Source organism: Drosophila rhopaloa, unplaced genomic scaffold (assembly GCF_018152115.1).
Source record: "Drosophila rhopaloa isolate 14029-0021.01 unplaced genomic scaffold, ASM1815211v1 contig_2, whole genome shotgun sequence".
Taxonomy (NCBI): domain Eukaryota; kingdom Metazoa; phylum Arthropoda; class Insecta; order Diptera; family Drosophilidae; genus Drosophila; species Drosophila rhopaloa.
The window spans coordinates 1,639,711-1,667,252 of record NW_025335083.1 but is presented as its reverse complement, the minus strand read 5'-3'; the positions used below and the strand labels follow the sequence as shown (position 1 = coordinate 1,667,252).

Here is a 27,542-nt window from a genome sequence, read left to right as displayed (position 1 = left end):
GATATAATCAAAAAATGATTTTTTATATTGTTTTGTGTATTTACGTGTTTTGAATCCTGTTGCAGGATTTGCTTCAGCTATTTAAGTAAGATTTACATAATAAAAATAATTATAAAACAGAAATTAATACAAAACTTAACCTCAAGTATAAAATGATACATTTGATTTATGTATGTACTTGTGTTTTTTTTTATGCAACAATCAGCATAACTGGAATAGTCTTAGCCAACCAGGATGGCGATTTCGAGTGGTCTTTTGTTGTATAAGGTTTGCGAACATAGATATCTGGTTGAAGATATATATTTAATATATGTAGACATGGGTGAAATTGCACTAAAACTAAATGCTACAACATTTAAAAATGGGATTTCATTATCTGTTTGCTAATAATGAATATATATAGAGATATTATCGAAAATTTCAGCAGCTCTCCTTCAAACCAAATTGGTTTTGGCATTCATTAAAAATACATTGAATAATTTCCGTTATGTAGGTAGGTATAAAAATGTCGCTAGCTGATGTTTCTAAATTAACTTTTATGCCTTTGTGTTTTTTATGCCTTTTCGTTTTTATCCTTTCGTAATAGTAAAAGTAATTTTTTAAATAAATTTTTTTAGTCTTTTCATTTTCCATGTGTGCTTTAGTTTACACTATACATAAGTCAAATATGTATATATAGCAAAATCAATATATACTTTTCTTACTGAAACTCTAGCCAACAACAACAGCAATCTAGGGCCCTGCACATGGCTTATATCAAAATATATATTGGTGTAAAAATTTGGCAATCTTGCGCTTAGATTCAATCTCGACCAGTGGGCCTGATGTGGCTGCTATCGTGGCTTTGGTTTTTAGGCACATGTTTTCAGAGCTTACAACTAAAGAACTTATCTCCAAAATATATGTATCTAATACTAAATATGTAAAACTTGTTTTGCCAACGGCAGCAGATTTCTATCTCTGTAATCAATTGTCAATGCTCCCCGCGCAAGAGCTCCATTAGCAAATTGAAATCCGCGCCATCCCGAGTCTTGATCGTCAGCATCTCCTTGCCCAGCTTTAAAAAAACATTTATTATTCGCACAGAGTAACATTTTAATATGCATAACACCACACTCACCTGACATGTTCGCTGCAGGTCAGGAATACGCAGCAGTAGTTCCCCAAACTTTGACGGCGTGTCGGGGTAGTGGGCCAGGGTGTACGCCTGCAAGCTCTGCAACGCCTTTTCCTGGCACTCTCGCACCTTCACCGCCTCCTGCAACTCCGTCGTATCTGAGGGGACACACTTCTTTGATTAGCGTTGGGGTCAATTTGGCAGGTAATTATACTTCTTACCCGACTGCAGCAGCACTATCACCTTCATGGCAACATATTCATAGCGATCAACGCGTAATCGCCTCAGGTGATCCGTCAGATTGAGCATCCTTTCAATGCAGGTCTACAATAAATAAGCGGTTATATTCGTGTTACTGGGGTGAATTTAACTTATTTTATAAGTTTAAGGCGTAACTCACCTGCAAGCCATTTGACTTGGCCTGCGATAGGGTTATCTTCCTGCCTTGTGACATTTTAATCTCGCCGGGAGTGTCGATTGATCGAAAACAGCAGGAGAAGAGCAACAGTTCGCACCACGAATTAATGAGCAGGCATATCTGGTCATCGATCTGGAATGGATTGAAATGTACAACGATATTCAAGGAGTGTCCATGTAATCCCTTTACGAACCGAAATATTCTTGAAAAGCGGCAGGCTCTTGCACCACTTGACGATCTTGTAGAGGCGGTGATCGGCCACGTTGCAGAGATGGGCGATTAGATCGGGGTTGGCGTTCTCGCCATTGGACGAGAGGCCGGCACTGGCCAGGAGTGGATTGGTCAGCTGCGGCTGTGCGTGGGCGCCCGAGGATGCGGCGGACGACGAGGATGAGGACGAGCTGCCGGAGGCGAATGCCGACAGCGGTTGGTTTATACGGGCCAGCTCAGCGTCGGTGTACTGCCAGAGATGCTCAACATCCATGATTTCCTGGAAGAGTCGATAAGGATTTTAGTAAGACGGCAAACTGCGAGCAAATTGGCTCTATAGGCACAAAACCAAAGTTCCAATATGTAGCTATGTATTTAAAATGTATTCAACAGGCTTTTTTTTTTGCAGTAGGTGGGTATGTAGTCTTTACACAATAATTAAAAACGTTGTTACTTTCCAGTCTAGTCAGCATGTTACTCAAAAAATATAGACAAAGTCTAAGAACTGCAAGCCAGGTGCTTCGTTCTTTCTATTCACCATTCTATTTATTAAGCCGGAGCTGGAGGACTGACCTGCAGTAGTGGTGGCACGCTTCCGGTTCGCAGGCCATGCTTGCCCGTCTCCGCCGCCTCCTCCGACTTGATGGAAGCTCCTCCCAATCTGGGGCTGGCGGGCAGGGAACTCGAGCAGGGAATGGGTACGCCTCCAAAGCCATTCAACTGATGCAGTCGCTGCTGTTGCTGCTGCTGCTGCTGACTAGCCACCGCTGCTGCGGCGGCCGCTGCTGCCGCTTGGTCCGGACTGAGCAGCGGACTGAGCATGGAGTTGGGCAGCGTGTAGGAGCACTGGTACGTGGAACGGCCGCCGCGCGTCCGGTCCTCCCGAATCGCCTCCAGCTTCATGCCCTTCTGCAGGCACTTCTCGAACCGGCAGGCCGGACACTTCTTGCGCGTGGAGATGCTCACCTGGCAGGGTCCGCCCCGCACGCACACGTAGTTCTTGCGGTTCTGCACGGTGCGCTTGAAGAAGCCCTTGCAGGACTCGCAGGAGAAGATGCCGTAGTGGAAGCCGCTGATCTTGTCGCCGCAGATGGGGCACGGCGAGTTGATCAGCTGCTGGCGTGAAATGCCCGCCGGCGAGGCGGGTGCGAGGAGCCGCCCGCGTCCATCCCGCTGGAGGCCGAGTCCATGCTCAGGTTCTGCGCCTCCTGCCCGCCGGACGACGGCGCCGTGGACGAGGCCTCCACCTTCAGGGGGCGGTACAGCACGCTGTGGTGGTGTACGCCCCCGTTGCCGTACAACGCTCCGGCGGGAGGGGCGTGCCTCGCCTGGATGGGCGAGTGGGTGGGACTGAACTCCGAGCTGTAGCTGTAGCAGCTGCTGTGCGAGGCGTCGCTGTTGTTGCGGCTCAGCGAGGGCGTGTAGGGGGCGTGGCGCGACGTCAGCGGCGACTGCGAGGGCGAGCTGTGCGTGTAGACGGAATGTATGGCGGAGTCGGGACTGGGATTCGCGGGCAGCGGCAGGTGGCCTCCGCTGCTGGACTTGCTTCGTGCCGCCAGCAGCGGCGAGTTGTCTCCCAGCGGCGGCTCGAACTTGAGATTGATCGGGTCGCTCTGCGTCGGCGCCAGCTTAATCTTCGAGGCGGAGTGCGAGTGGGAGTGGGCTTGAACGTGGGCGTGGGCTTGTGCGTGGGAGTTGGACATGGGGTAGGACTTGCCCTGCTGCTGCAGCTCGCCGGCGATGTTCTCCAGCTCTGTTTTGATCGGCTGCAGGGCGCAGGCGGGCTGCAGGGGCGCGGATGCGGCGGCGGCGACCACCTCGCTCTTGATCGTCGGCTCCATCTCCATCAACTCCTCGCCGCCGTTGGCCTCCGCGTCGCTCAGTTCGCCCTCCCAGGACATGGGTCGCGGTCCGTTCTTGTCCGCCGCCGTCCTTCGTCGCACCTTCAGGCTCTCGATGTTCGCCAGCTCCGCCTCCGAGTCAGACTCCTCCTCGAGACTCGGCTGACCGCTCAGCGGGATCCGCAGGCTGCCGTGCCCGTAGTTCGCGATCACCGGCACCAGGTTGCCGTTCGGCGTGGGCAGCTCGTCCAGCTCGCACTTGATGTTCGTCACGGACACGTTGTGCCTTGGTCCAGTGGCTCCTCCGCCCAGCGTGGTCGTCGAGGCCGCCACGGCGGTGGTGCACATGTTGACTGGCAGTTGATAGCCCCCGCTTCCTCCCATTGGAGCACTCTGCTCCGCTTTAATGCTGGACATGTTGGGCATGTTGTATCTGCAGCAATGGTGAGTCGGTGGCCGCGATCTTCTGTTTCTTATGGTTTACTTATTTATCAAAGACTTTTGATTCTCAGTTGTGCAATTTGTAAAAATTGGAGAGGTGTCGTTGATGCAGTTCCATTGTGTTGTAAAACTTGAATGATAAGACAGGATAAACCACGTTAGTTATATGCGATTCTGAAATCGGTGCAGAGTAGAGCACTGATTTTAAAGACAACGTATTTAATTATGTTGGTACAGTGGACGTCAATTAGGTAAAATTAGATAGCCTAACTCTCAACGGTATAAAGGTTGTTTATTTGTGCAATAAATTTATTTTAAAGCCAAATATTTTCATTTAAATTAATAGTCAAAGTTTTAAAAAATTTGATATGCATACAAAAAGAGCAACAACAAAATAATGGTTTCGGATGATATGTATCAATACATTGAACTCTGCAATTTGGGAAAAGTTTCAAACAATGAAACTGGCCAATTTTCGGCGAATGAAAACTTTCAAAGTTGCTTTAAATTTAAATTTAGTTGTGCAACCTTAGACATTAATGTATTATCTTTATTTATGCCCGAGTATTACAGGGTATCACATTGTAAGCCCCTTCCAATGCTATTAAAAACGAGTTTGATTCAAGTTCGGCACCTTCGCTTGGGAATTTTTTTCTATTCGCGCTTCTCTATTCTATCTCTATTTAAATCGTTTCTCGCGAACCTTTCGGCAGTGACTCAGTCTGCTTTGTAAGCGGATTTCTCGGACTCTTGAGCGCCTAGCAACACGAACAAAGGCCTATTATAGGATGGCGGGAGGGCCGACCACAATGAGGTCAATGCCACCCAACAGCCACCCACCACGGCGACCTTGCCCGGCCATCAACCGCCACTTATGCTAATTGAGCTGACTCGCGAGCCGGCTTTTAAAGAACCGCTCGTATACGAGTTCGCTCTGTCCATTCTTCTTATCAGCCTCACTTTAGTGAAGCTCTGAGCACAAACAATGGCTGAGGCAATACTCAACTTATAGGCAATGGCCAGGCACGAAAAATGTCATCGACCCGCGGCGATGGAACGTCGGAGCTATGAAGCAATCGGCCAACCGGGAGAGGCGGAAAGTCGATGGATGGGATTGGATGGGAATTATAATAAATTTAAGGTACAATAACCCAGCGCCACGCAAGTGTGCCTGACCCCCGGTTTTTAGTGGACCCATATGTACATACGTATGATGCGGGATAGACTTTTGGATTTGACTTTAAATGTTTATCTCGGGATTAAATCAAGTTTTATTGGGAGACAAGCGGTAAAAATTAAAGAAATGTTTTATATTGTAAATAAGTTGTTTACCCTACAGAACGATGAAAAAAACTAAAAGAATGGGTATCGCAGCAAAACACCATATTTTTTAGGGCATATTGTATTCGGTAGGGGCAGGCCACAGGTAGAAGGAAGACTGTTGGACCCTATAAAGCATATATGTATATTATTGATCAAGATCACGGCTAGATATAAGGTCCATATCTCGGAAACTAAGCAGCGCTAGAATATTTTATGCCCACTCTAACGCAATTGCTTAAATTATTTTTTTCCATTTATTCAATATTTATAGAATGTAGCCCCAAAACTTTAGTGTCACTAAACAGAAAACGTTTTTGTTCTTTTGTTATAATTTGTACTACTGCTTACTTATTCGTAGCATCTTGCACATTTCTATAGTTGTTTTTTTGTTTACTGTAAAGGAGCTATACAACTTATTGGACTTTCTCCCAGTCCTACATTTATAGTTCCCAACTGGTTCTGGCGCACCGTGAACCAAGACACAAAAAAGTTTAGACTTCTTAGAATCATTACTCTATTCAGTATTCTTATATTTCCACAGTAGCTGAAAGACTTTCAAACGATTTGTGATGAACGTAGTGATAACATTTAGGCCTCTGCATAAATTTACTGTCACCTTTTTGTGGTACGAAAACTCGATTTTTGTAATCATTCCTAAAAAGTCGGTCTCTGAACTATTTTTTCTGTTCGAGCATTTTAGCAAGTTTTATTTCGGATGAACCATTTAAAATCTGGAAACACTATAGAATTTAAAATCTTACGCCAGACGAACATGTTTTTGACCTGAGTACAAGCCCTTATTTGGAATTTTGAAATGCAGTGAATCAAACGCAAATTGGCCAAAATGTTTAATCTGGGGCAGGATTCTCAAATGTATATTCAAGCTGTACAGATAATTTGCTAAAACTGCAGGAGCACAACTACTTTTATATGTACGTATAGTTGCTTTTCTTTTCCTTAGTTAAGAGTGCATTTAATTTAAATAGTATTTTTAGTAAGTTTGCTTCCATAGAAAAACTATGCAATCCAAGAAAACGCATGCAATGCATTGCAGTGAATACCGGGTATCCCTTGAATTGCGCCAACATTTGTAAATGATTTTAATCGACCCCCAATAAGAATTCGTTATGTTTAGCAGAGACAACAACCAACGCACTGCGCCAAGACAAAACCAAGACAGCGACTGAGAGGGATAATCAGAAAGAGCCGGCTGGGAAAGAGAGAGCGAGAACGAGTAAGAAGCGACGCGCAGAACGCAGAACAAGCAAAGGACGACCTTCAAATAATGTTGAATTTTGTACGCAAACGACCTTGCATAAAACAACAACAACCACGTCGACGACGGCGGCGGCGAAGCAAGCCACGAAGAAGAAGACGCAGCAACGAGGGCAGCTCCACACACACACACCCACACTTAAGAAGAGAGAGAATCACACATAGGCAGAGTAAGACGCACACATGCGCCGCCGGTGACAAAAGAGGGGCAGAGAAAGGGAGAGAGAGAGCGTTGTTATTGTCTTTATATTTGGGGTTAGAGAAAGAACAGAAATATTCTTGGGGACGTACTGCAAGAGTGTGTGTGAAAAATTAGCACAAACAAAACAAACAAAATGGGTTGTACATATGCATATGTAAGTATGTGCATATATGCATGCATATGTATATGAAAAAAGAAAGAGCTAAGTTGCGTGGGTGCGCCACATAAGCAGAAGAGAGAGCGTTGGGAGAGGGACGCAGAAATTGAGTGGTCAGCATTTGGTTTTGATGATTTCCATGTTCTGGCTTTCAGGGAAGTACTCATACTATGGACCTGGTCTGAGGGCACTTAGGGCCGGCAAATGCAGCCAAGCGAGGTTCGATGATGGCTTCTCTTTCGGCTTCTCGGTTTCCGGTTTTCGCCCCTGTTGGAAATAGAACTGTACCCACACAGATGGGGCACTGTTGTTGTTGCTCAGAGTTTAAGGGCCTCTCAGGCGGAAGTGTTCTTAAACTTGGAGTTTGGTGTTCAGGAGGGGCTACCGATTGATGAAATTCGGCCTTGGGTGGGAGTATAGCAGTGCTAATGCTCTGAGTTTACATTTCATCTCACAATATATGTACACATGTACATCTGTATGTATGAATGCAGAAGTGAGTAAAAAAATTCAGATTGGAAAGCTAAAGTGGGCAAAGGATAGGTTCATTCAAATTTCAAAAAATTCGATTTTAGTCGACCCAACTTCTTAGAGCTGATAAAAAAAGTTAATTCATTCACCTCAAAGAACAAAAAGTTTACAATATGTGAAAATATATACTAATTTTATACTGATATTTTTATAACTTAAAAAAAGTAATCTTTTATTATAAAATTAAAACAACAAAAAATTATGTTGCTGATGTTTTTCCATTGTTAAAAGAAGGTGTATGTACTAACTCTAATTATTTTAACAGAATTACTTACTCGAAACTGGAATCTCTTCATTACGTCCCAGTTTTGAGAAAAACGTTGTCAAAGTATAAAATATTCGAATTGAATGCACTTTTTAAGTCTTTATGAACACTAATTCGTGGTGCAGTTGTGTTGAACTACTTTGGAAATAAAATAAAAGTAGGAACGAGAAAACAGGCCTTAGTTTTAGGTATTCCCACTCTAATTGCGTGAAACTGCTCGACTCTTATCGCGACTTTCGTGACTTTGAGTCTGGAAATTCCGACAAATCTACTTATGACTTACGAAAATTCCAAATGGACTAAAATTGTATTTTAGGTAATCCCTTATTGACTATTTCCTTACTACTTTTCTTATTGAAGTCTACATTTTAGGAAATTTGTTCCTTAAAATTAATTCATTAGAGATACATATATCAAAATATGGACAACATTTCTACTTTACAAATTCAAAAGAGGTTCAAAATCATTGCAATCTAAACATGGGTTTTTGTATTTCTCTTAATTAAGCATTTACAATTGGAAGAAAGGCTTCTAAAGCCCAATTATTTATAGTTAAGTTTAAAGGGTACCCCAAGTTCGGCATGCCGCAAATGCACTTTTACTGCAATTTGGCAAGCCCCTTGAATAAAGCATTCCAGAACCCAGAAAGTCGAGTTCAGCTCGGTAATGGCATTTATGTGGGGGCAAGCTAGGTGAACGACAAGTCCGCTGGCCGAGAACCCACCCATAAGCTCAACGGGGTTAGGCTCCATCGCCCATTCCGCGTTGGCTGTATGTCGTTTATCGATTTTTATCAGGCTCTGAGTTTGACAGCCCATCGAAGGCAACTTCAACCAGACGGAAAACTCCCCTCAGAGCTGTGGCAAAGGGGTTGACCTTCAGGTTTTTCCCATTGCGTTCTTTTCTGCTTTCGCGGAAATGTGCTCCCTTGAAAAGAATATGGCGTACTCGTCGGCTCTGTGGAGAGTTTGGCATTTGTGTGGGTGGAAATTCATGTCAATAATATTCATGGCATTGACATGCTTTGTGGGGCATTAGCTTCGGGGGTGGCACTGGCCTCCCCGTTCGTCTGGTCCCTTGCGACCTCGACCCTTCTCTGTGGGGTGGATGATATCGTTGTTGACGTCGGAGTTTGCCCACTGAGTAGGAAGTTCGTTTCAATTATGCGTAACATGAAAGCGGCGAGGGCACACTTTTTATTGCAGATCTGTTTACAGTTAACGACAGCAGAAGCACCCCACAAATTGGGGTTGGTAGGGTTTTATAATTGGGGACCACGGCATCCCGCATTGAGAGGGGATGGGTGGTTTTAGGGGGTGTTGGCTAACTTCGGCCAGCCCAAGTTTATATAGCCCTGCAGATATAGAACGAAAAAAATCTTAAACAATGACTAATTCGGCTTTCCGATAAATTAAACCGATAAATCAGGTTCGCGTTTACAAGTAGATAAGAGTTCGTCTATTAATTAGTTTAGCAATCCAAATAGATGGCGAAATGCGCGCAGTTGTACTTCCACTCAAAATACTTACAATTTTGAAGGCAAAGTCAAAAAGGAATTGGGTTAAATCGTATAAAGTGGGATACGTATATTCTTTAGCTCCCATTGAAACTAACTGTTAAAAATAGAAAATGGGTTTTTTATTACTTTTATTCAATCTAAGTAAAACAATTGATTAATGTATATTCTTACACATCCCTGTTGATTTTATAACTTATGCGAAAATAAAATCTTCAACTTCTAAGCATTTTTAGCACGCCTCAAAGACACACCAAAACTACGAACAAACAAATACAGATACAGATACAAACACCTTTTAAAACATTTCGCCAATTGACAAAAAGGAGGTATGTAATGTTTCTGGCTGAGACACACACTACGGGTCTAACGATTGCAAATTGCATTACCAGGCAATGGGGCAACATTTTTTCTATGTGGCCATGGTCTCGCCGAGTGTTGCGAGCTTTTTGATTAATCACCTCGACCCGAGGAGTCTGGGCGAGGTGTTGGAGAGGGGAAACGACGAAGGGAACAGCGGCAGGTCATTAGCATAATGTGCAACAGAAATTGCCTTATGGAAAATGGCAAACAAATTGCAACACTTGTGCTGCCAAAGCCAACAGGTTAGACATGACAAAGAGGTGCGCTATGGAGCTGCAAGGAAGCTGGTAGTCTTAAATTTGTAATAGGGTATGGGCGAATGCAACGAATTCCAATCCTTAAAAGTGTCCATTTTAAATCTATCGGGTCAATATTTTTTGAGGAAATAAGATATAGATGTTGAACTCCTATTAGACATCTTAGGATGTGGCGTCTTAACTAACATAAACTCAAAAATATTAAACAAATTTATTTAAATCATTATTCCAATCATTTAATTTGTATACCCTCGCAAAGGGTATTTTAATTTCAGTCAAATGTTTCCAAAGCGGTGAAGAAGACATTTTCGACCCTATAAAATATATATATTCTTGATCAGCATCACCAGGAGAGTCGTTTCTACGCTAATTATTATATTATATGCTAATTTCTAATTACACCTTAAAAGAAAATAGCTTCGATAGTGAAAAAAGTGTTTTAACACCAATGTTTGCCAACATCGATATATTAAAAGTCTCGATATATGTTGCGTAAAATTTTATTAAAATAAGTGTTTTGTTTTTGTTAATAATAGGCACATTTATTTAGTAATTTCTCCAAAAAGTGAAACATTGATGTTCGGAAAAAAACATCCCTAATCGTATCGCTTTAGGTTGTTACATAGCCTTGTGCCAATACAATAAACCCTTTTATTCCACGAGTAACGGGTATGAAAACTGAGTGCTGCAATGTATTAACTTCTATATACCTATAAGTATGCATATGTATGCTGACAACTGAAAGAACTTGATTTTCAACAGGTGCGTCAAGTCGCGTCTCTTGTCTGGCATCGATATGCCCACGGTTGCCTTGTAATAGCAGCAAATGGGGGAAAAAATACACAGAAAACCGGTACTAGTGCAATAGCTCCACTGGAAAAATAGTTAATTGTGTTCCTGTTTCAAAATAAAACGTGAGGAAATTGAATATTTCAAAATAAAAAAATAATAACGGTCAAGTGTCCTAACCAAAATATACTCCATCCTTAGATCCTAAAATCAAAGATTCTTATTGGCGAACGGCTGTGGGGGATTATAAACCAACTGAAATTGCTATTGTGGCAATAATATTGAGTGGGAAACACTTGGTTTTTATATAATATCCGAGATAAGTGTCTGTTCTTCAAATTTTTAAACGGGCTTCCAACTAATTGATTCATTTTGTGATATCTTTGATACCGTTTCATATTCAACTTTATTAATTTGTCCTGTGTACGGCGCAAATAGCAGATAAACAAAGCGAACAAGTTTGGTCGCCTATTCAAGAAACCAGAAGACAAGACAACTTAGCCAACTTTGCAGCCGTGTATAGCAGGCAGCGGAACGACCAATCTAACGACCCAGACACATTCCGAGAGCCTAAAAGCCCCAAGCTCCTCCATGCAACTTGCAACTTGCAACTGCCACCTTCATGTTGGGGAGCCCGGAGATTTTCGGGCAATTGCAATGTTGCAGGCAGGTATTCGTCGTCTGCATGGCAATTACAATTTACCGTTCGACAAACAGGAAATGTTACGCTTGCGCTTTGTTATTTGTTTTATTTTGTGCTGCATCATTCCTTTTTATTATTATTACAATGTTAAGAATGGCGCGCTCATGTGCAGAACATTAGTGCATTTCCATTTCCATTTTCCGTCATCTGCGGCCTTATCAGCGAGGCCTTCACTCCATCGCCATAATCGAGCTCCACCGCACTATCAATATCAACAGAAGATAACTGAGAACGGGAGTGGGGAATTCATTCTGCTCACAAACGTTTATTTATAAATCTTGTTCTTATTTTGTTTTTATTCGTTTTTAACTTGTTTGCAGCTGTCGGCGTTGCTCCGCCGGACTCAAGGTCGTCGCGAATGTTGCTCTTAAATGCAGACATGTTGCTAAAAAGCAAGCAACAAATATTCTGAATATCAGTTCCCGGATTATCAGCCAGTCGGTTCTTACCTAGAAATAATATTTATGGCTTTAAATCACACGGCTGCTTTTTTTCGAACTTTAGATCAGAACTCTTTTAAAAGGTCTTATTGCATAAGGAATAAAACTGGTAGCTTATTAATTAATTAAATAATTTTTTTGGTATTGTATTTTCTAACTTGACAAAAGGGGTGCTCCATATTAAGGCAGAGCACAAATACAAACAATAATATGGACAAATTAATTATAGAAATTGTTGTTGGATTACTTGGTTTTTTGAGCAGCGGATATCGACATAAAAAAGAATGTGTACTATTGTTTGAGTTATATGTATGCTGTGAGTGCTAAAAGTTCCATAATAGGCTGGCATAGGCCTGAGCACAGCTGTTTTACATATGAATATTCTACATGGGATTACCATTGGTCAAGTCTAATTATGCTTCTAACGGCGAGAAGGCGATAATTTCCACCCAATAAAGTATATATATTCTTGATCAACATCTTCAGGAGAGTAGTAATCCGTCTGTCTGTTTCAGGAAGACTTTTCTAAATAAGTTTGAAAGTTAGGGGCAATCTTGAAAACGCTAATTAGATCAAAATAGTATATACATAGCCACAATAGGAAAAAATAGAAAACAATGGTTGCAAAATCAAGTCTGAATTCAGGTTAGAGAATACATTATTTTATCTGGAGTTCGATTTTGTTTATCACTTCTTTTATGGAAAATATTTACTGATTCTTCGCTAGCAATACAAGATTTATTATACTAGTATTAACAGCAAATGTTGCAAAAGTAGTGCATAACAATGCAAGAGCGTAAAGAAGCAAACATTTTTTTGAGTGTTCGCCCTTGCGTGGAGCAGCAGCGACCGTTCGCGACGACCGCCCACCAGCAAGGCGACGCACAGAAAATTAAAAGCTGCCATCGACTTCCTTTTTTATACCCTTGCAGAGGGTATTATAATTTCAGTCAAGAGTTTGCAACGCAGTGAAGGAGACATTTCCGACCCTATAAAGTATATATATTCTTGATCAGCATCACCAGGAGAGTCGATCTAGCCATGTCCGTCTGTCCGTCCGTCTGTCCGTCCGTCTGTCAGTCTGTCCGTCTGTCCGTCCGTTTCTACGCAAACTAGTCCCTCAGTTTTAAAGCTATCTGCTTGAAACTTTCCCAACAGTTGTCTTTCTATTGCAGGTAGTATATAAGTCGGAACGAGCCGGATCGGGCCACTATATCATATAGCTGCCATATAACTGAACGATCGGAAATGCCATAACTTTGGTGTTTTTAAAGTTAGGAAGTTGGGATTTTCTATGGGTTTTATTTTTGGCTAATAAATCCGACCTACCAAGTTTCATAAGGATCGGACGACTATATCCTATAGCTGTCATATAACTGATTGATCGGATATGCCATAACTTTGGTGTTTGTAAAGTTAGGAAGCTGGGATCATCTATGGATTTTATATTTGGTTAATCAATCCGACCTACCAAATTTTATAAGGATCGGCCGACTATATCTTATAGCTGCCATATAACTGAACGATTGGAAATGACATAACTTTGGTGTTTTTAAAGTTAGGATTTTGGGACTTTTTATGAGTATTAAGAATGCATCATATGAATAATTTGGGAGAATATAATTTATAGAATATTCTGCAAGGGTATATCAACTTCGGCTCCGCCCGAAGCTAGCTTTCCTTTCTTGTTTCTTCTTATTTTGAAGCTGGTCTGGGCTGCAGCGCTCTTGGAACTCGTTTAAGCACGATGCTGCTGCTGGGTGGGCATATTGCAGGTTTGGTGCAGTTGCCGCCGGCAGTGGCTCTATACATATACGACTGCGGCCCGGCTCGGCTGCGTGCGTTTAATTAATATCAAAAGCCAGCCGGGCGATGCGAACGAGAAAACTTCAAGTGTACGAGGCTAACCAACAGCAAGAAAAAAATGGTGGATAAAAAATTCAGAATTACTAGCAAGTTTTTTTTTTGGGCAAGGTGGTTACGATCACATTCAACCAAATGCAGTTGAGCTATGTATTCTTGCTTGAATTGCAATTTACCCTGCATGCGTGCTGGCATTCGGCTGTTGACCAAGTTAGATGCATCTATTGAGTTTTGGCTAAGTTGATCAAACTGTTTTCGGCAGGTTGCAATTTATAGTGTTTGTTGTGTAATCGATAAATTAGAACGGTTGTCAAATCAATGGGAGGTGGGAGAGCGGTCGGTGGTTAACATTAATGTATGTATTAAATTAAATAGTTTTTTTTTTATTCGAAAATGAAAATGTTACAGCCCATGGATACTGGTTAATTAACTGTGTTTTCAGTATTTTTTTAATCACTAAATTTAAGTACTAACCTTACTTTAAATTAATGAATCTACTCGAAAAAAGGTACATAGTATATACATATGTATATAACATACGATAATAGTAAAACTGCTTCTGGCAACGAGGCAATTACCATTTTCAAAAATTATTTGATCCAAAACAGTATAATATATGTAATACATAAAACACATGCCATGTGGAGTAACTTTTTTTTTTACGATATTTACTATAAAATTGTAAGCCGAACAGCAACGAAATACATGTACTAATATTTTTATTAATTATAAAACGTTTTTTTGTGTGGGTAAAACTTTGCACATTTTTGTCTATCTATAGAAAATAGAAATTTCATGTAACCGGTATCTACTGTTCTTCAATTTGTTTTATTTATACTCGTTGGTATTGAAAAGTTCCGTTGCTCCATTCGCCTTGGCCCTGTGCCCAAAAATCCCCCTCTTCGTTATCTCGCCCCTCTTTCTCCTTCTCTTTTGTCAACAGCTGCATGCCCGTAGCTCCCCAATCTTCTGCTTCTTCTTCTTCTTCAGCTGCAGTGGTGTGTGTGCATTTGCAGCTACCCTTCTTTGTGTTTTTTTCACATTACTATTACATTTTTCGGGCAAGGTCATCAGCGAGACAAAGTCAACGGCCGCCAATGACCCTTCTTTCTCTCTTTCTCTCTCTCTCTTTCTCTCTCTGTGTGTTTGGCTTTTCCTTCTTCAGTTCATTCGCTGGCTCGTCTTTCAGTTGCTTTTCTGCCTCATTTACAACTTGTTCTTGGCACAGGCGGAGCAACCAAAGAAGGGGAGTGGGAAGGTGTTCTTATACATACATACATACATAGGTAAGCAAAGGCAGTCAGCATGACGTGTTTTTTTGTTTTTTACTGTTTTGGCTCTCTCACTTTTCTCCTTCGTGCCTTCCTCTTCTTCGTCACATTTGCTTTTGTTTCAGTTTTTTATGTCTTGGCAACAAGTCGTCGTGCTACTTCTTCTTTTGCTGCCAATGTTTGAACGTATTTGGCCTTTCTTTTGTCCACTTCTCCACGTCGTGTTTCGATGGTCTTTGCCCCATCTTCTCCTCCTCTTCTTTCTGTGTCCCATGTCTGGCTCTTGATGTCTTGTTTGTGCCACAAATGTGAGCAATGGATCTCTTTTTCTCTCTGTTCTTCGAGCTTATTTTTATTGTTTTTTTGCCTTTGTCGTTGTTTCACGGAGTTAAGTTCTTCAACCCCAAGGCTCATGGGCTCCAATCGCCTTCTTTCCCTCCATTCGCATTCACCCCTCATTTCCCAGCAGTGTGTTTATAGTTTGGGCTATTTTGTAAAATTGCTAACTTTTTGAACCTCCAACAAAAAGGTTCATGGTCAAATTGCGAACGGTCATTACTATAAACTGCTTCAATTGGTAATTATATGACTTTGTTCCTTTTCTACACCCAAAAAACCACATTAAATACAAAAATCCTAAAATGTAAGAAAATTGAAATTGTAGAAATAAGCCCAGTCCATATATAGTACATACAGTGGCTCACAGCTTATTTCAACCAGTGCTCAAGTAAAACTTTAAATCGCTGTATTTGCCAAATTAAGAGAGATATTGGAACACTTTAAACGCAGATTCATAGCTCTGTATTTTAACTTTTATTTCATGAATTCCTAAATTTTTAAATATTTTTGTAATATTTATTTTGATTTTAAGACTCAAATAACAGGTAAAATGAATGCCACAGCTTATTTCAACCAGCCCTTAAAAGTATATATTTTTTAAAGATTAAGAACTAAAAATGATAAAATAATATTTTGTATGACCAGCCTTCGTGTAAACAATCATTTTAAGTCTTTTTGCGATTGATTCGACCAATTTTTAAGTCACTTGGGGACTCATTTTGGCCCCTTCTTCGAGTAATGCGTTTTTTAGGTCCGTTTGACGCTTTCGAATTTTTCTGTCCAATATAGCCCATCAATTATCAATTATATTATTATCTGGAGACCAGGCTGATGGTTTCATGGTATGCGGGCAATTTTAAATGAGCCATATCGGCAGAGTTCCCGATGTGTGCTTGGGATGATTGTCCTGATAAAATCGGAATTTATCACGAATTCCCAGATTTTCTCCACTTTGCACCAAAATGGACTTCAATATGCTTAAATTAAGAGTTTTTTCATTGTTGTGTCCACCAAATCCAAAATCCCGGCTCAAGCTGCCGACATACAGGCCCAAACCATGACGATCCCACCACCATGCTTGCGGTTCAAATGCACATAGTATCAAAAGTGAAGCTTTAAGTCGCTTTGGAGCATTTGAATAAGGATTCCAGCTTCTGGAACACTGTAATACTTTCCGACGAGTCAAAATGTAATATTTTTGGATCTTATGGGGCTTCTTATGCTTGGCGAAAACCAAAGATAGAGCTGCATACAAAATATTTAAAGGCAATGGTCAAGCCTGGTGGTGGGTTTGGGCCTGTATGTCGGCAGCTTGAGCCGGGATTTTGGATTTGGTGGACACAACAATGAAAAAAACTCTTAATTTAAGCATATTGAAGTCCATTTTGGTGCAAAGTGGAGAAAATCTGGGAATTCGTGATAAATTCCGATTTTATCAGGACAATCATCCCAAGCACACATCGGGAACTCTGCCGATATGGCTCATTTAAAATTGCCCGCATACCATGAAACCATCAGCCTGGTCTCCAGATAATAATATAATTGATAATTGATGGGCTATATTGGACAGAAAAATTCGAAAGCGTCAAACGGACCTAAAAAACGCATTACTCGAAGAAGGGGCCAAAATGAGTCCCCAAGTGACTTAAAAATTGGTCGAATCAATCGCAAAAAGACTTAAAATGATTGTTTACACGAAGGCTGGTCATACAAAATATTATTTTATCATTTTTAGTTCTTAATCTTTAAAAAATATATACTTTTAAGGGCTGGTTGAAATAAGCTGTGGCATTCATTTTACCTGTTATTTGAGTCTTAAAATCAAAATAAATATTACAAAAATATTTAAAAATTTAGGAATTCATGAAATAAAAGTTAAAATACAGAGCTATAAATCTGCGTTTAAAGTGTTCCAATATCTCTCTTAATTTGGCAAATACAGCGACTTAAAGTTTTACTTGAGCACTGGTTGAAATAAGCTGTGAGCCACTGTATATTAGGAATAATTTCTTAGATTACCGATAAATACATATGAATCCCTTGCAGCTTTAACGAAAATGTAAAACTACTATATATCAATTTTAATGAGTACAGTTTAGTAAAGTTATAGTGATTTTCCAATAACTTTTCCGATAATTTCTATGGAAGCAATATTTTCATAAGCAAAGTATTTTTATAATTGTAAAAAATATAAGCTATTGAATCTTGCCATACAAAATTAAAATCGTATTTCTGAAATTGTAAGCTTCGTAAATAAATGGAATATATCACCTCAGAAATTTGCAAAAAACACCTTACGAGATAAGAAACTGGTAGCGCAATATTACCACGGGTGCACCCAGATTGACAACAAACAGATATAATCAAAATAACAAAAAATTTCCCCAAGCCAAAGATTATATACTCTTGAAGCTAAAACAAACAGGGAGAAACGCTATAGTCGAGTGCCACGACTATAAGATACCCGTTACTCAGCTAACCAATTCCAAAATAAATCAATTTTATGAGGCGCCATCTGCCGAACTACAGTACAAACACCACAAGCTGTGAGCGAGCAGCACCCTTGTCCACCAGCTATCTCGCTCTGTCTTTCGCTCTCTCAAATATATGAACCCCATTTTCAAATGCGCAATGACGTCATAATTAACACTTAAAATGCTCTATAACTTTACTTTATACATTCGGAAACGCATCTACCTGTTACAAACTTTCCAACAAATTCAACACACCAATTTACTCTATGTGTAACGGATATAAAAATTCCGCAAAAATACCCTTGCAGAGGGTATTATAATTTCAGTCAAAAGTTTGCAACTCAGTGAATAAGACATTTCCAATCCTATAAAGTTGATCAGCATCACCAGGAGAGTCGATCTAGCCCCTCAGTTTTAAAGCTATCTGCTTGAAACTTTTATTGCGGATTTAAATACCAAAATAGAAAAACTAAAAAATTAATATGAAAAAATTTGTATTTTGCTGTTTTTCTTTTTATTAAATTAAATTAAATGAATTATTTACTATCTCAGAATTACGCTTTATAACTACCATAGAAATGATGGCAAAATGCAGCGCTAAATCGTTAATCTTCATTGTTTTTAGTAATATAGGCATAGAAATCGAAATTTAGTTATTTTGTAATAACTGCAAGGGTATATAAGCTTCGGCTTGCTGAAGTTTTCGTTCTCTCTTGTTTTATAAAAAACCTTTTTCGAAATTTATGAATTTGTCTGTTAACTATCCAAACGTCGTTTACTCTACAAGCAACATTTGCCACCAAGGACGTGATATAATTTTGAGGCATACAAAAAGGGAACAGGTGTTTGCCTTATCTGCCTGCCTTATCTGTCAAATATTGGCAATATTTATTTCATTTCACTTGAGATTATCATTAGATAGTTGGCGACAATTGCCAATTACCTGGAGGAAGTTAAAGTAAATCAGCTAGAAGTCTATTACATTATATGAATGCCGTATAATGATTCATATCCCAAAAAGAGATGAGCAATTTTTAGTTACTTTGATTTATTTTCCAAAAAGAGAATATCGATTTTTTGTTACTCAAATTAATTTTATAGACGACTTCCCAAGGTCGTTGCTTGACTTTCTGTAGAGGGGAAATATTCGCAGAGACCACTATACCACGTTCTTAGCTTTCTGTGATTATCAATGCTCATGGGCGTATTTTTTATTTGAATGTGGTAATTTCTTTTGTACATAAATGTATATATATATATATGTAATAGTTTTTTCTGCGACAGTCCCGCCATTCGAGATTGGAAGGATGATACAATATACATAAAACCGTGCTGGGTCAACCTGTTCGACTGGCTGTCTAATGTTCTGATCTGACTGTTTGTCTTGTTTTTTTTAGTTGTTAGAAGACTAGCCAACTGAAAGTCAAAAGTCTGCTTAGATCTAAAATAAATAACTTTATACCAAAACACAAGTTCCTTGACAAAAAAAGTTCTGGCCAATAAAACCCAAAGAACGGTGAAACAATTACAAGTTTAAGCCTGCTCCTTGGAAAACAAATTTTAATTACTTTTTGCATAGATTTTTACAATTTAAGTATCTTGTTTTGATTTTTTAAAAAAATCATTTGTTTTAAATATTACTTTAAATCTATACACAGTGGCTCACAGCTTATTTGAAATACTAACTATCAACTATAAGAACTGAAGGAAAATGTTATTTAACAAATTCTTATAAATTATCGAAAAAACCACAGAAAAAGGATATAAACTTTATCTTTGATTTGAATTTATAACGTGGTTCAAACAATGTTTCCTTTTTTTATGGTTTTTTTCGTTATTTCTTAATTTTTAAAAATTATTCTTGCAGATGTAGGAATACCTAGAAGAAATTAATAATAATTTTAATTACTTGTTCTTTTCAGTTTTTATAGGCTGATTAAGTTTTTGAAAGTTGGCGATTCAAATAAGCTGAGAGCCACTGTAAGATATACTGAACTTCTTTTCGGTAAGCGTTTAGTATTTAATTCAAGGGATTGATACAAACAACTATTAAATATTTGTAACTTAATCACTACCGAAGGGCTCGGTATTATAGTTGATACTGTTGACCCAGGTTAATCGAAAGCATTATATTTTTTGTTTAAATTTTCTGTTAACTTTATTAAAAGTTTTTCCCGTTTTTGCAGTGTCAACTGAAGCTAGGAGTCGTAATGCACGCGTCGTATGTTTTATAAAACAACAATCCAAAAGCTCAGGAAAGCTCAGAGGAAAACAGTCACTGTGAAAAAGAGAACCGAAAAGAAACCTGAAGCAGGAAGAAACGAGTTTTTCTGGCGGGGGAGCAATGGTGGAAAGAAAGGAATGAGTGGAACCAATCAAGCAAAGCAACCAAGAGGACCAAACAAAAGGCACAGCAAACGATTCAGAGTGAAGAATCCATACCCTACCTATTCAGGTTATTTAGTTCTTCTTAATTCAAAATAAAATTCACACTTTTTTGTTTAATAGAATCTTTACAAAGTGAGGAAAAATCGCTTTGTTTTCTTTTATTTATTTTCCGCCATGTGGAAAGTAATGTTAGAGTTGCAATCGATAATCAATCGAATATCCGAAACACTTTTTATCAGGGCATACATGCAAATCAAAATTCAAAGCAAACTCGAGCCAGAACCTCCGTCTTCAGTTGGCAATATTCAAGTGATTAGTCATCAGACGACAGTATGTGGCGAAGCAAAAACGGCAGATAAAAAAGAGAGAAGCTCCCCAAGCTCGGTTCAATTTGTCTTTAGCCCGACTTGGCCAGCCTCTACGTCGCATTAGAATAGTTTCTAAAAACATTTTATTGACTGGTTTTGTACAGAAAGTTCTTTTCAAGTTCTCTTCCCAGTCGAGAAGCCTAGGTCGCAGCTGAAGATCGAGTTGAAGCCGAAGCTGAAGCCGTAATATAGGGGCCGGCCTTTAAAGGCGTTAGTCTGGAGCCATGCGCCAATCAATTTTTATCGTTTTGCTTAACTTGATGAGATTTTTATCGATTTCTTGTTCACGGACCCAAGTCAGGTCGAGCCTGATCCCACCAGCCAAGTCGAGCAGAACCAGCTTGTTCTTATTCATCATCAAGTTATTCTTTATTCTTAGCATAAATTAAGTTTGCTAATGCTCATTTTGACTCACCCGGGCCCTGATTTTTTTGAGCTCCTTTGGCGTTGTTTTCGGGGATTTATTAGCTGACCTTCAGTGATATAAATAAATAAACAACACAATTGATTTATTTCTTTCAATCTGTAGACTTTGCGCTGATTTTCTCCTTAATTAAATGACTGACACTAGGGACGAATTTGTTTAATATTGGTGAGGGTGTGGTGATAAGTTTGTGTCAATTTTTATTGAAAATCAATAAGCACTTCTCAATTAATTAATAGACGTAGAAAGGTTTTTAAGGTACATTTTTATATTTATACATAGATTATACCGATAATTTTTAAGATGATTATGACTGTCTGCTTTGATAAGCGGTATAGCTCGGCTTAAAGCTTTCTCAAAAATCGTAATATTATTATTAAAATACTTTCAGCCTAATCAATTAATTGATTTTAAAAAATATATTGAAAACTTAGAAAAGGGTTTAACCAAGATCATTTTTACTAAGATTCCTAAAAATAGCTCCCATTGTAAAGGAATTCCGAACACTGAAAAGTAAATATTTTTTATTTTAATTAATTATACACAACAAAAACCACTGGTTGATTAATTTTATAACGATTTTAATTTTTTAAAAACTATATGAAAAAAATTAAAAATGTTGCCGATGGGACTACGAATGTTATAGAATGTTGTTGTACAACTTGTGTTCAAACAACAAAATTTTACCCAATCGTTCCTATACATCTTTTAATCGATGTGCAAATAATCAAATTTATTTATAAGGGTTAGACTGTGAGATTAATATGGCAGTGAAAATGGGATAAAGTAATCCGATTTTTATTACAATCAAGGTATCCGAAAATGAAATATAAAAAAAAACGAGGAATATTGATGCTGATCAGAAATTTATGTAGTTTATATCATCGGAAAGGCGTTACAAACTTATGACCATAATAATAAGACCATGTACAAGGGTATAACCAACCAATTTTTATTAACTTAAAACACTTCGTGATCTGATTGATATAGAATTTCAAAACTTTTTTTTAACGCGGCATATATTCTTTTTCCGTTTCCAACAAAAGTTCAACGGCAGTCGAAAATGCTTCCAATTGTTGCACAACCATCCACAACAACAACAGTGGGTTGCTTGTAAATGCAACTGCAGCAGCAACAACATTTGGGCAACATGTTTTTCGTCTTTTTCAGTGGCCCCGCATCACCTTCTACCACCAACTGAAAAGTGCCGAGTCAAGCCAAGAAATCGGCCAAAGTGATCATGTTTATAAAGACACGTATAGACGAAACAAAAACGGCAAAGGCAGCACACAACGGCAACCGAGCCAACGGCTGCCACAGTTATGGCAATCGTTAAAGTTACCAGTTGCAAAAATCAAACAAAATGCGAAAAAAAAGAACAGAGAGAGGGCGACAGCAACAACAGGCAACTGCAAATGGTCAAAAATTGCACATAAAAATAAATACTCACTGCTCATATTGGTTATAAATAAAGGAAACTTTTCGTCCTAAATTTATTATCTTAAGATGTCTGCGCTGGAATTTGGAAGCTGAAAACTTTAAAACTATTAAACTGCACCCACATAAATGCCATCGAATTATTATCGAGAAAAAATTGTAAATATGCAAGAGTTTATAAATATTTTTTAAATCAAATTAAATAGGCTTAAAACTTCAATCTTCATTTCTTGGTATCTGATTCGGCCAACATTACGAACATCTGAACCAAGCAAAAAGGGGTTCCTGAAAATTATTAAAAGTCTTAGAAATGTCAAGCAACTGTGTTGCGGTAGCAGAGCTACCCTTCATCTCTCTCCCCGTTGTTAGACAAAGGAAAACTTGGGCTAGGTTGGGTTCTTTTCTTTTTCTGCCTTTTCACCTGGAGTTCTTGGCGAGGTTACAACAAGGTAAACCTGCTGCCATGTTTTTGTATCTTTTAGTTAAATCTTTCGCCATAGACAATGGAACAAAGCAAAAAGCATTCTCGCTATTCTCGTGGCTTGCAAACTAGAATGAGAAAAAGAATTATGGTGAGGAGGTCAATGTTGCAATTGTTAACTGCTAATTAGTAGTCAGAGTCAAAGCCAGGGAGAGGAACAGGCGGACGTCGAAGAACATGTATAAATTTATATATTGCAAGTGGGAGGTTGAACGGCAAGGGGGCATAGGAATCCGGGGCAATCGGTGGCGGTGGGTACGCCCGAAGGCAGGTTCCAAAACCGGTTAACAGCTGGCACCTAACAGACGAACGAAAAATAGCATAAGTTGCGGCAGCTCAAGATCGACATAAGATATATCTAGACAAGTTATGATCTCCCAAGCGGTATATATAGGAGTCTAACTAAACTATGTGTTTAGTTGTGTTTGTGTTTTTAGTTTATGGACAAGTTAACTTAATACATTTTAGTACCAAACATTCCCTACCTGAATAAGCCGAAGACTAAGATATGGAGTACTTCAAGACAAACCGATCATTCATTCGCCAAAATGACGTTACGTTTCCGAAAATCAGCTGCAACTCCGCCCCATTAAAATGGACCAGATCCGCGACTTCTTTAGAAGCGGTCGGCAATCAAACCCTCCGCAAAGTTAAGACGACGAAAGTTGTAAATTAAGGTCTGAGGCCGCACACACTTAAAAAGAGTTCAAGAACATAAACAAGCGGACGTTGTGGATAAACCGGAGCCAATCAACTTACAAAACTCGCGGTTAACCTTCAGACAAGTAGGGAAGAGGGGGGAAAGAGTTCATAAGCCCAGCTTACAAAATAAAAAGAGTTAAGTTGAAACTGCAACCGCATCTAAAGAGCGAACCAGCGAAATAAGAACAGCCAATAAACAAAAAAACCGCAAGCCGTCGCAGTCAAAATAATAATAAGCCCGACATTTAAAATGGTTTATGAGACAGTCCCTCTCGTGGAGCTCATCGAAGCACCAAATTTGGCCCAACCTCAACCTCATCAGCCGCAGAATTGGCGAGTGTTCGATTTTTCTGGGTCAAGCCTCACGCGAAAGCAGAAAGAGCCAAAGACGCGGCTCAAGAAATGTGTGGTAGAGTTCAAAACGTGCCTGGGCCATATTGTTCAGAGTCTGGAGTCTTGCACTGCCTTATTTAGCCAACTATTCTCCTCAGAAACTCTCTGATCAAACCAAACTTTGCTCTCATTTTTTCGCAGTCGTTGTCGAAACAATTTCCGGTGGCCTGCACTAAGAAAAACATTTGGCTTTAAAATCAGAACAATTATTTTTAAAAAATGGGATTACATCGGTTAAAGCTATATGCCAATATTGAAAGCTGTAGATGGTTTTAAAAAAGTGTCGAAGAGCAATGAATCTGTGGTACTTCTGGAATATACAAATATGTTGTATATTGCATACCTTTAGAAACCATTATAAGAGATATCAAAAACATAGTTTTTCTGCAGTACAAAACTTGGTTCATTAAAAATAATAGTAATAGCTTTTAAACATATTAACAATAAAACCGGTGTTACAACTTTAACATTCAGAAGTTAGCTAAGATGGTCATTGAAGAAAATTCTAAAAAGCCTTACAACAAATACCCCATTTTTTAGCTGCATAAATAAAAAGAAGAAAAGTTTCTTTAATTTATTTTTTATTGAAAACCATGTTTTTAATTCGTATTGATTGCATTGCTGACGATAACTTCAAATATCCGAATAAGACTAGTTGTTCATTAAGTTATTCAATTTTTTTTATAGTTTCAGCAAAAAAGTAAACATATTGGCTTCTGGGCAAAAAAAAGCAATAAATGAGAATTAAGCCGATATTTTAGTATCGATATACTGCAATGCGATACGTCCCATATTTTAATTTAAACCTACGCCTATATTTCTTATTTCAAAGTAACAATTAAATAGCTTTTTCTTGACTGTTAATGTTTTTAATTTTTTTTGATCCTAAAATATATATTTTATCCTTACATACATGCACAGAAGGCATCCTCAAATGTTTATTTCATAATGAAATTTCCACTAAACTATAAAGACGGTCAGAACCGGCTCATCCAAGAATAAGAATTATGTTAAAAAAATATTTCCTAAAAGTATAAAATATAAATATTTGTCTTTATATTTTTTTTCAAAATTACTAACCGGTTTGTTTAAGATTCTATTTATATATATTTTTTTCTTATCGCGTTTAATGTAAAAATTTATTAAACAGGGTTATTCAGAAATTAAGCAATTCTCTTTATTCTCTTCAACTCAGTTTTATAGAAGTATTAAGTCAAATAGTTGATTTTATAGTCTGCAATTTTTAATTAGCGGAAAAACAAGGTCTGTGCCACCGATGAATGGAGTTGGAGCGGAACTGAAGCTGAAATGATTTCAGTGGCACCCCTGAATATTTTATGTCAAATGAGTGAGTCAGCCAAGTTCGGGCCCGAATTCGGGGTTGGGGTAAAGTCGGCCCAGAGCCTCCGCCTATGAAAGTAGTTCAAGTGGCCAACGGCGCCGTTACATTTCACTGCTTATGAAGTGAAGTGGTCCAGCCAGTCACTTCACCAATCCCCCGTTCCGATATTTCCGCAGATTGGGGTGTTAATTAATTTGTTTTGATTTCAGGGGAACGAATAGCCTTTACGAGTTTTATGAAGCAAGGTCTGAAGTGGGGTTAGAATTGCTGCTCTTGGATTGAACTACTTTCTTTGATACAAACGCATTTTATCTGAAGAGATTAAAATTTGTTATTTTTTATTATACCGAATAATATATTTTGGTTAGAAGATTTTTTACATCATGGGCATACGTTTTAATAAATTCTCTTTCAATATTTTCAAAAACTAAACTAGGCTTTACGAAAATTAAAGAATTTGTTGTCGGAATTTTTCATGTTTCTTTATTTATTTATTTCAAAATTTGTTCGTTCCTTTAGTAGATATTATCATAACTAATGATAACTTTATTTTCAACAAATTATAAATAAAGTGTGGTTTTTTAAAGTGTAAAACTGTTTTTGTATGATTTTTTCTTATTTTCTCGGATGCACATTGTATTTATAGTAATGCTTATTGCAAATGTCTAACTTACCATTTCAAAATAAATGAAGTATTCCAATTGTCCCTTTTTCAGTCTATCAAGATTCTTTTGGATTTTCGATGATGTGTTGGATAAAATTGTTTACCCCAAGCCAGTGGGTATTTAACGTTGGTTTTGGTTTTTGATTTAGAACCCACAATCTAGTTTTTCACATTTTACTTAAAAATTTGATTTGCATTTAATTTCTGCGTATAATTCAGCGTTTAACTTTTCTTGTAAATTTTTGCCCAATTGGAAGCGAGAAAAATATTGCACGACAAATATCGGCCGCCAATTGGATTTTTCACCTGTGAATTATTAACAGTAAATTACTCATCCAGCGGCAAGGCGACTGCACTTGTATGGGTTAACGAGCGGACGAGGCGGAGGCAGAAAATTGACAATAAAATAAACAAAATGCAGCCGCGAAAAAACAACGAAACTTGTTGGAGCTGCGAACGCGGAAACTGTTGCAAGCGAATCGTAACCAGAAAGACTTTTCTGCACACACTGTCCAATCAGATCCAACACACACTCTTGCTCTTGCTCTCCCACTCTCACACACACGCACACTCGGCACTTGCCTCTCTCTTTAAACGGCTTTCTTCGCTTGTCCGCTTGGGTTTTTTTTTATTTTACACGACCGCGGCGCTCTTGTTGCGTTTTTCCTCACCTTTCGCAGAGTTTATTGACATTTTCAGCGTTCGCTTTGTGCGCTGCTTTCTTCGTGCGAGTGAGCGTGCGCTCTTTCTCCCTCCGCTCTCCCGCTCTCTTCTGCTCTTTCTCTCCCCCGCTCAGCACTTGCTTTTTTGTTTACAATGGCACACTCGCGCCTCCTCACACGCACAAAGAATAACCTTCAATTTTATCTTATTGCGCGCTCCAGTCACTCGTTATTCTTCTACTTTACGCGAATTAACAAAATTAGCTTTGGTTATGCTTATGCAGCTTTAAAATTTAATCAACGCCTTTGTGAGCTTTGTTTCGTTTCGCGTGGATTTTCACACTCTCCCCTCCTCATCACACACACACACACCCACAACGAACGACCTTTGCGGTGCAAGCGAAACGGAGCGCCACGAAAACTCCGGCGCTGGTTTTCCGTCCCGTTCTCGCTGACAACGAATAGGTTCAGAATTTGGGGTTTTATTCACAGATTTATTTCACGGAAATTGTCGGCGGGCAAAACGCGACCTGGCCACTCTTTTCCACTTACAGTCGCTCCCAGCGCAGCACGACCGTCCCACTCGCTATGAAAAAGCAAAATGTTTGTTTTGCTGACGAACGTTGCCACCCTACGCCCGCTAAAACGTTGCCACCTGACAGAGCTGACAACGAAGAACAGTGCTGCCAGCTCTCGAATCAATATATAGCTAAGATAGTTGTTGAAAGGTAGCTGAACTGCACTTGATATGTATTTATTAAACACTCACTTAAATCGATGTATCCCTGTTTAAAGAAGCATATACAAATATATATTTTGTACAGGTTTCCGAAATCGTGTTTATGCATCGAGGAACAGTATATTGCCGAATTTTGAAAAAGTTTTA

At 39.0% G+C, this 27,542-nt stretch overlaps 1 protein-coding gene across 1 annotated transcript; it reads right to left on the bottom strand.

The window, feature by feature from the left end:
* Positions 1-15: 15 nt before the first annotated feature.
* On the bottom strand, positions 16-27,291 carry LOC123037737 (nuclear hormone receptor FTZ-F1 beta). Its single transcript, XM_044459804.1, is given in 9 exon segments — positions 16-1,057; positions 1,121-1,275; positions 1,339-1,441; positions 1,518-1,667; positions 1,729-2,025; positions 2,319-2,887; positions 2,890-4,157; positions 26,005-26,300; positions 27,209-27,291. Coding segments are annotated over 7 exon segments (2,481 nt in total). The 5' UTR covers positions 4,013-4,157; positions 26,005-26,300; positions 27,209-27,291; the 3' UTR covers positions 16-973.
* Positions 27,292-27,542: the final 251 nt, after the last annotated feature.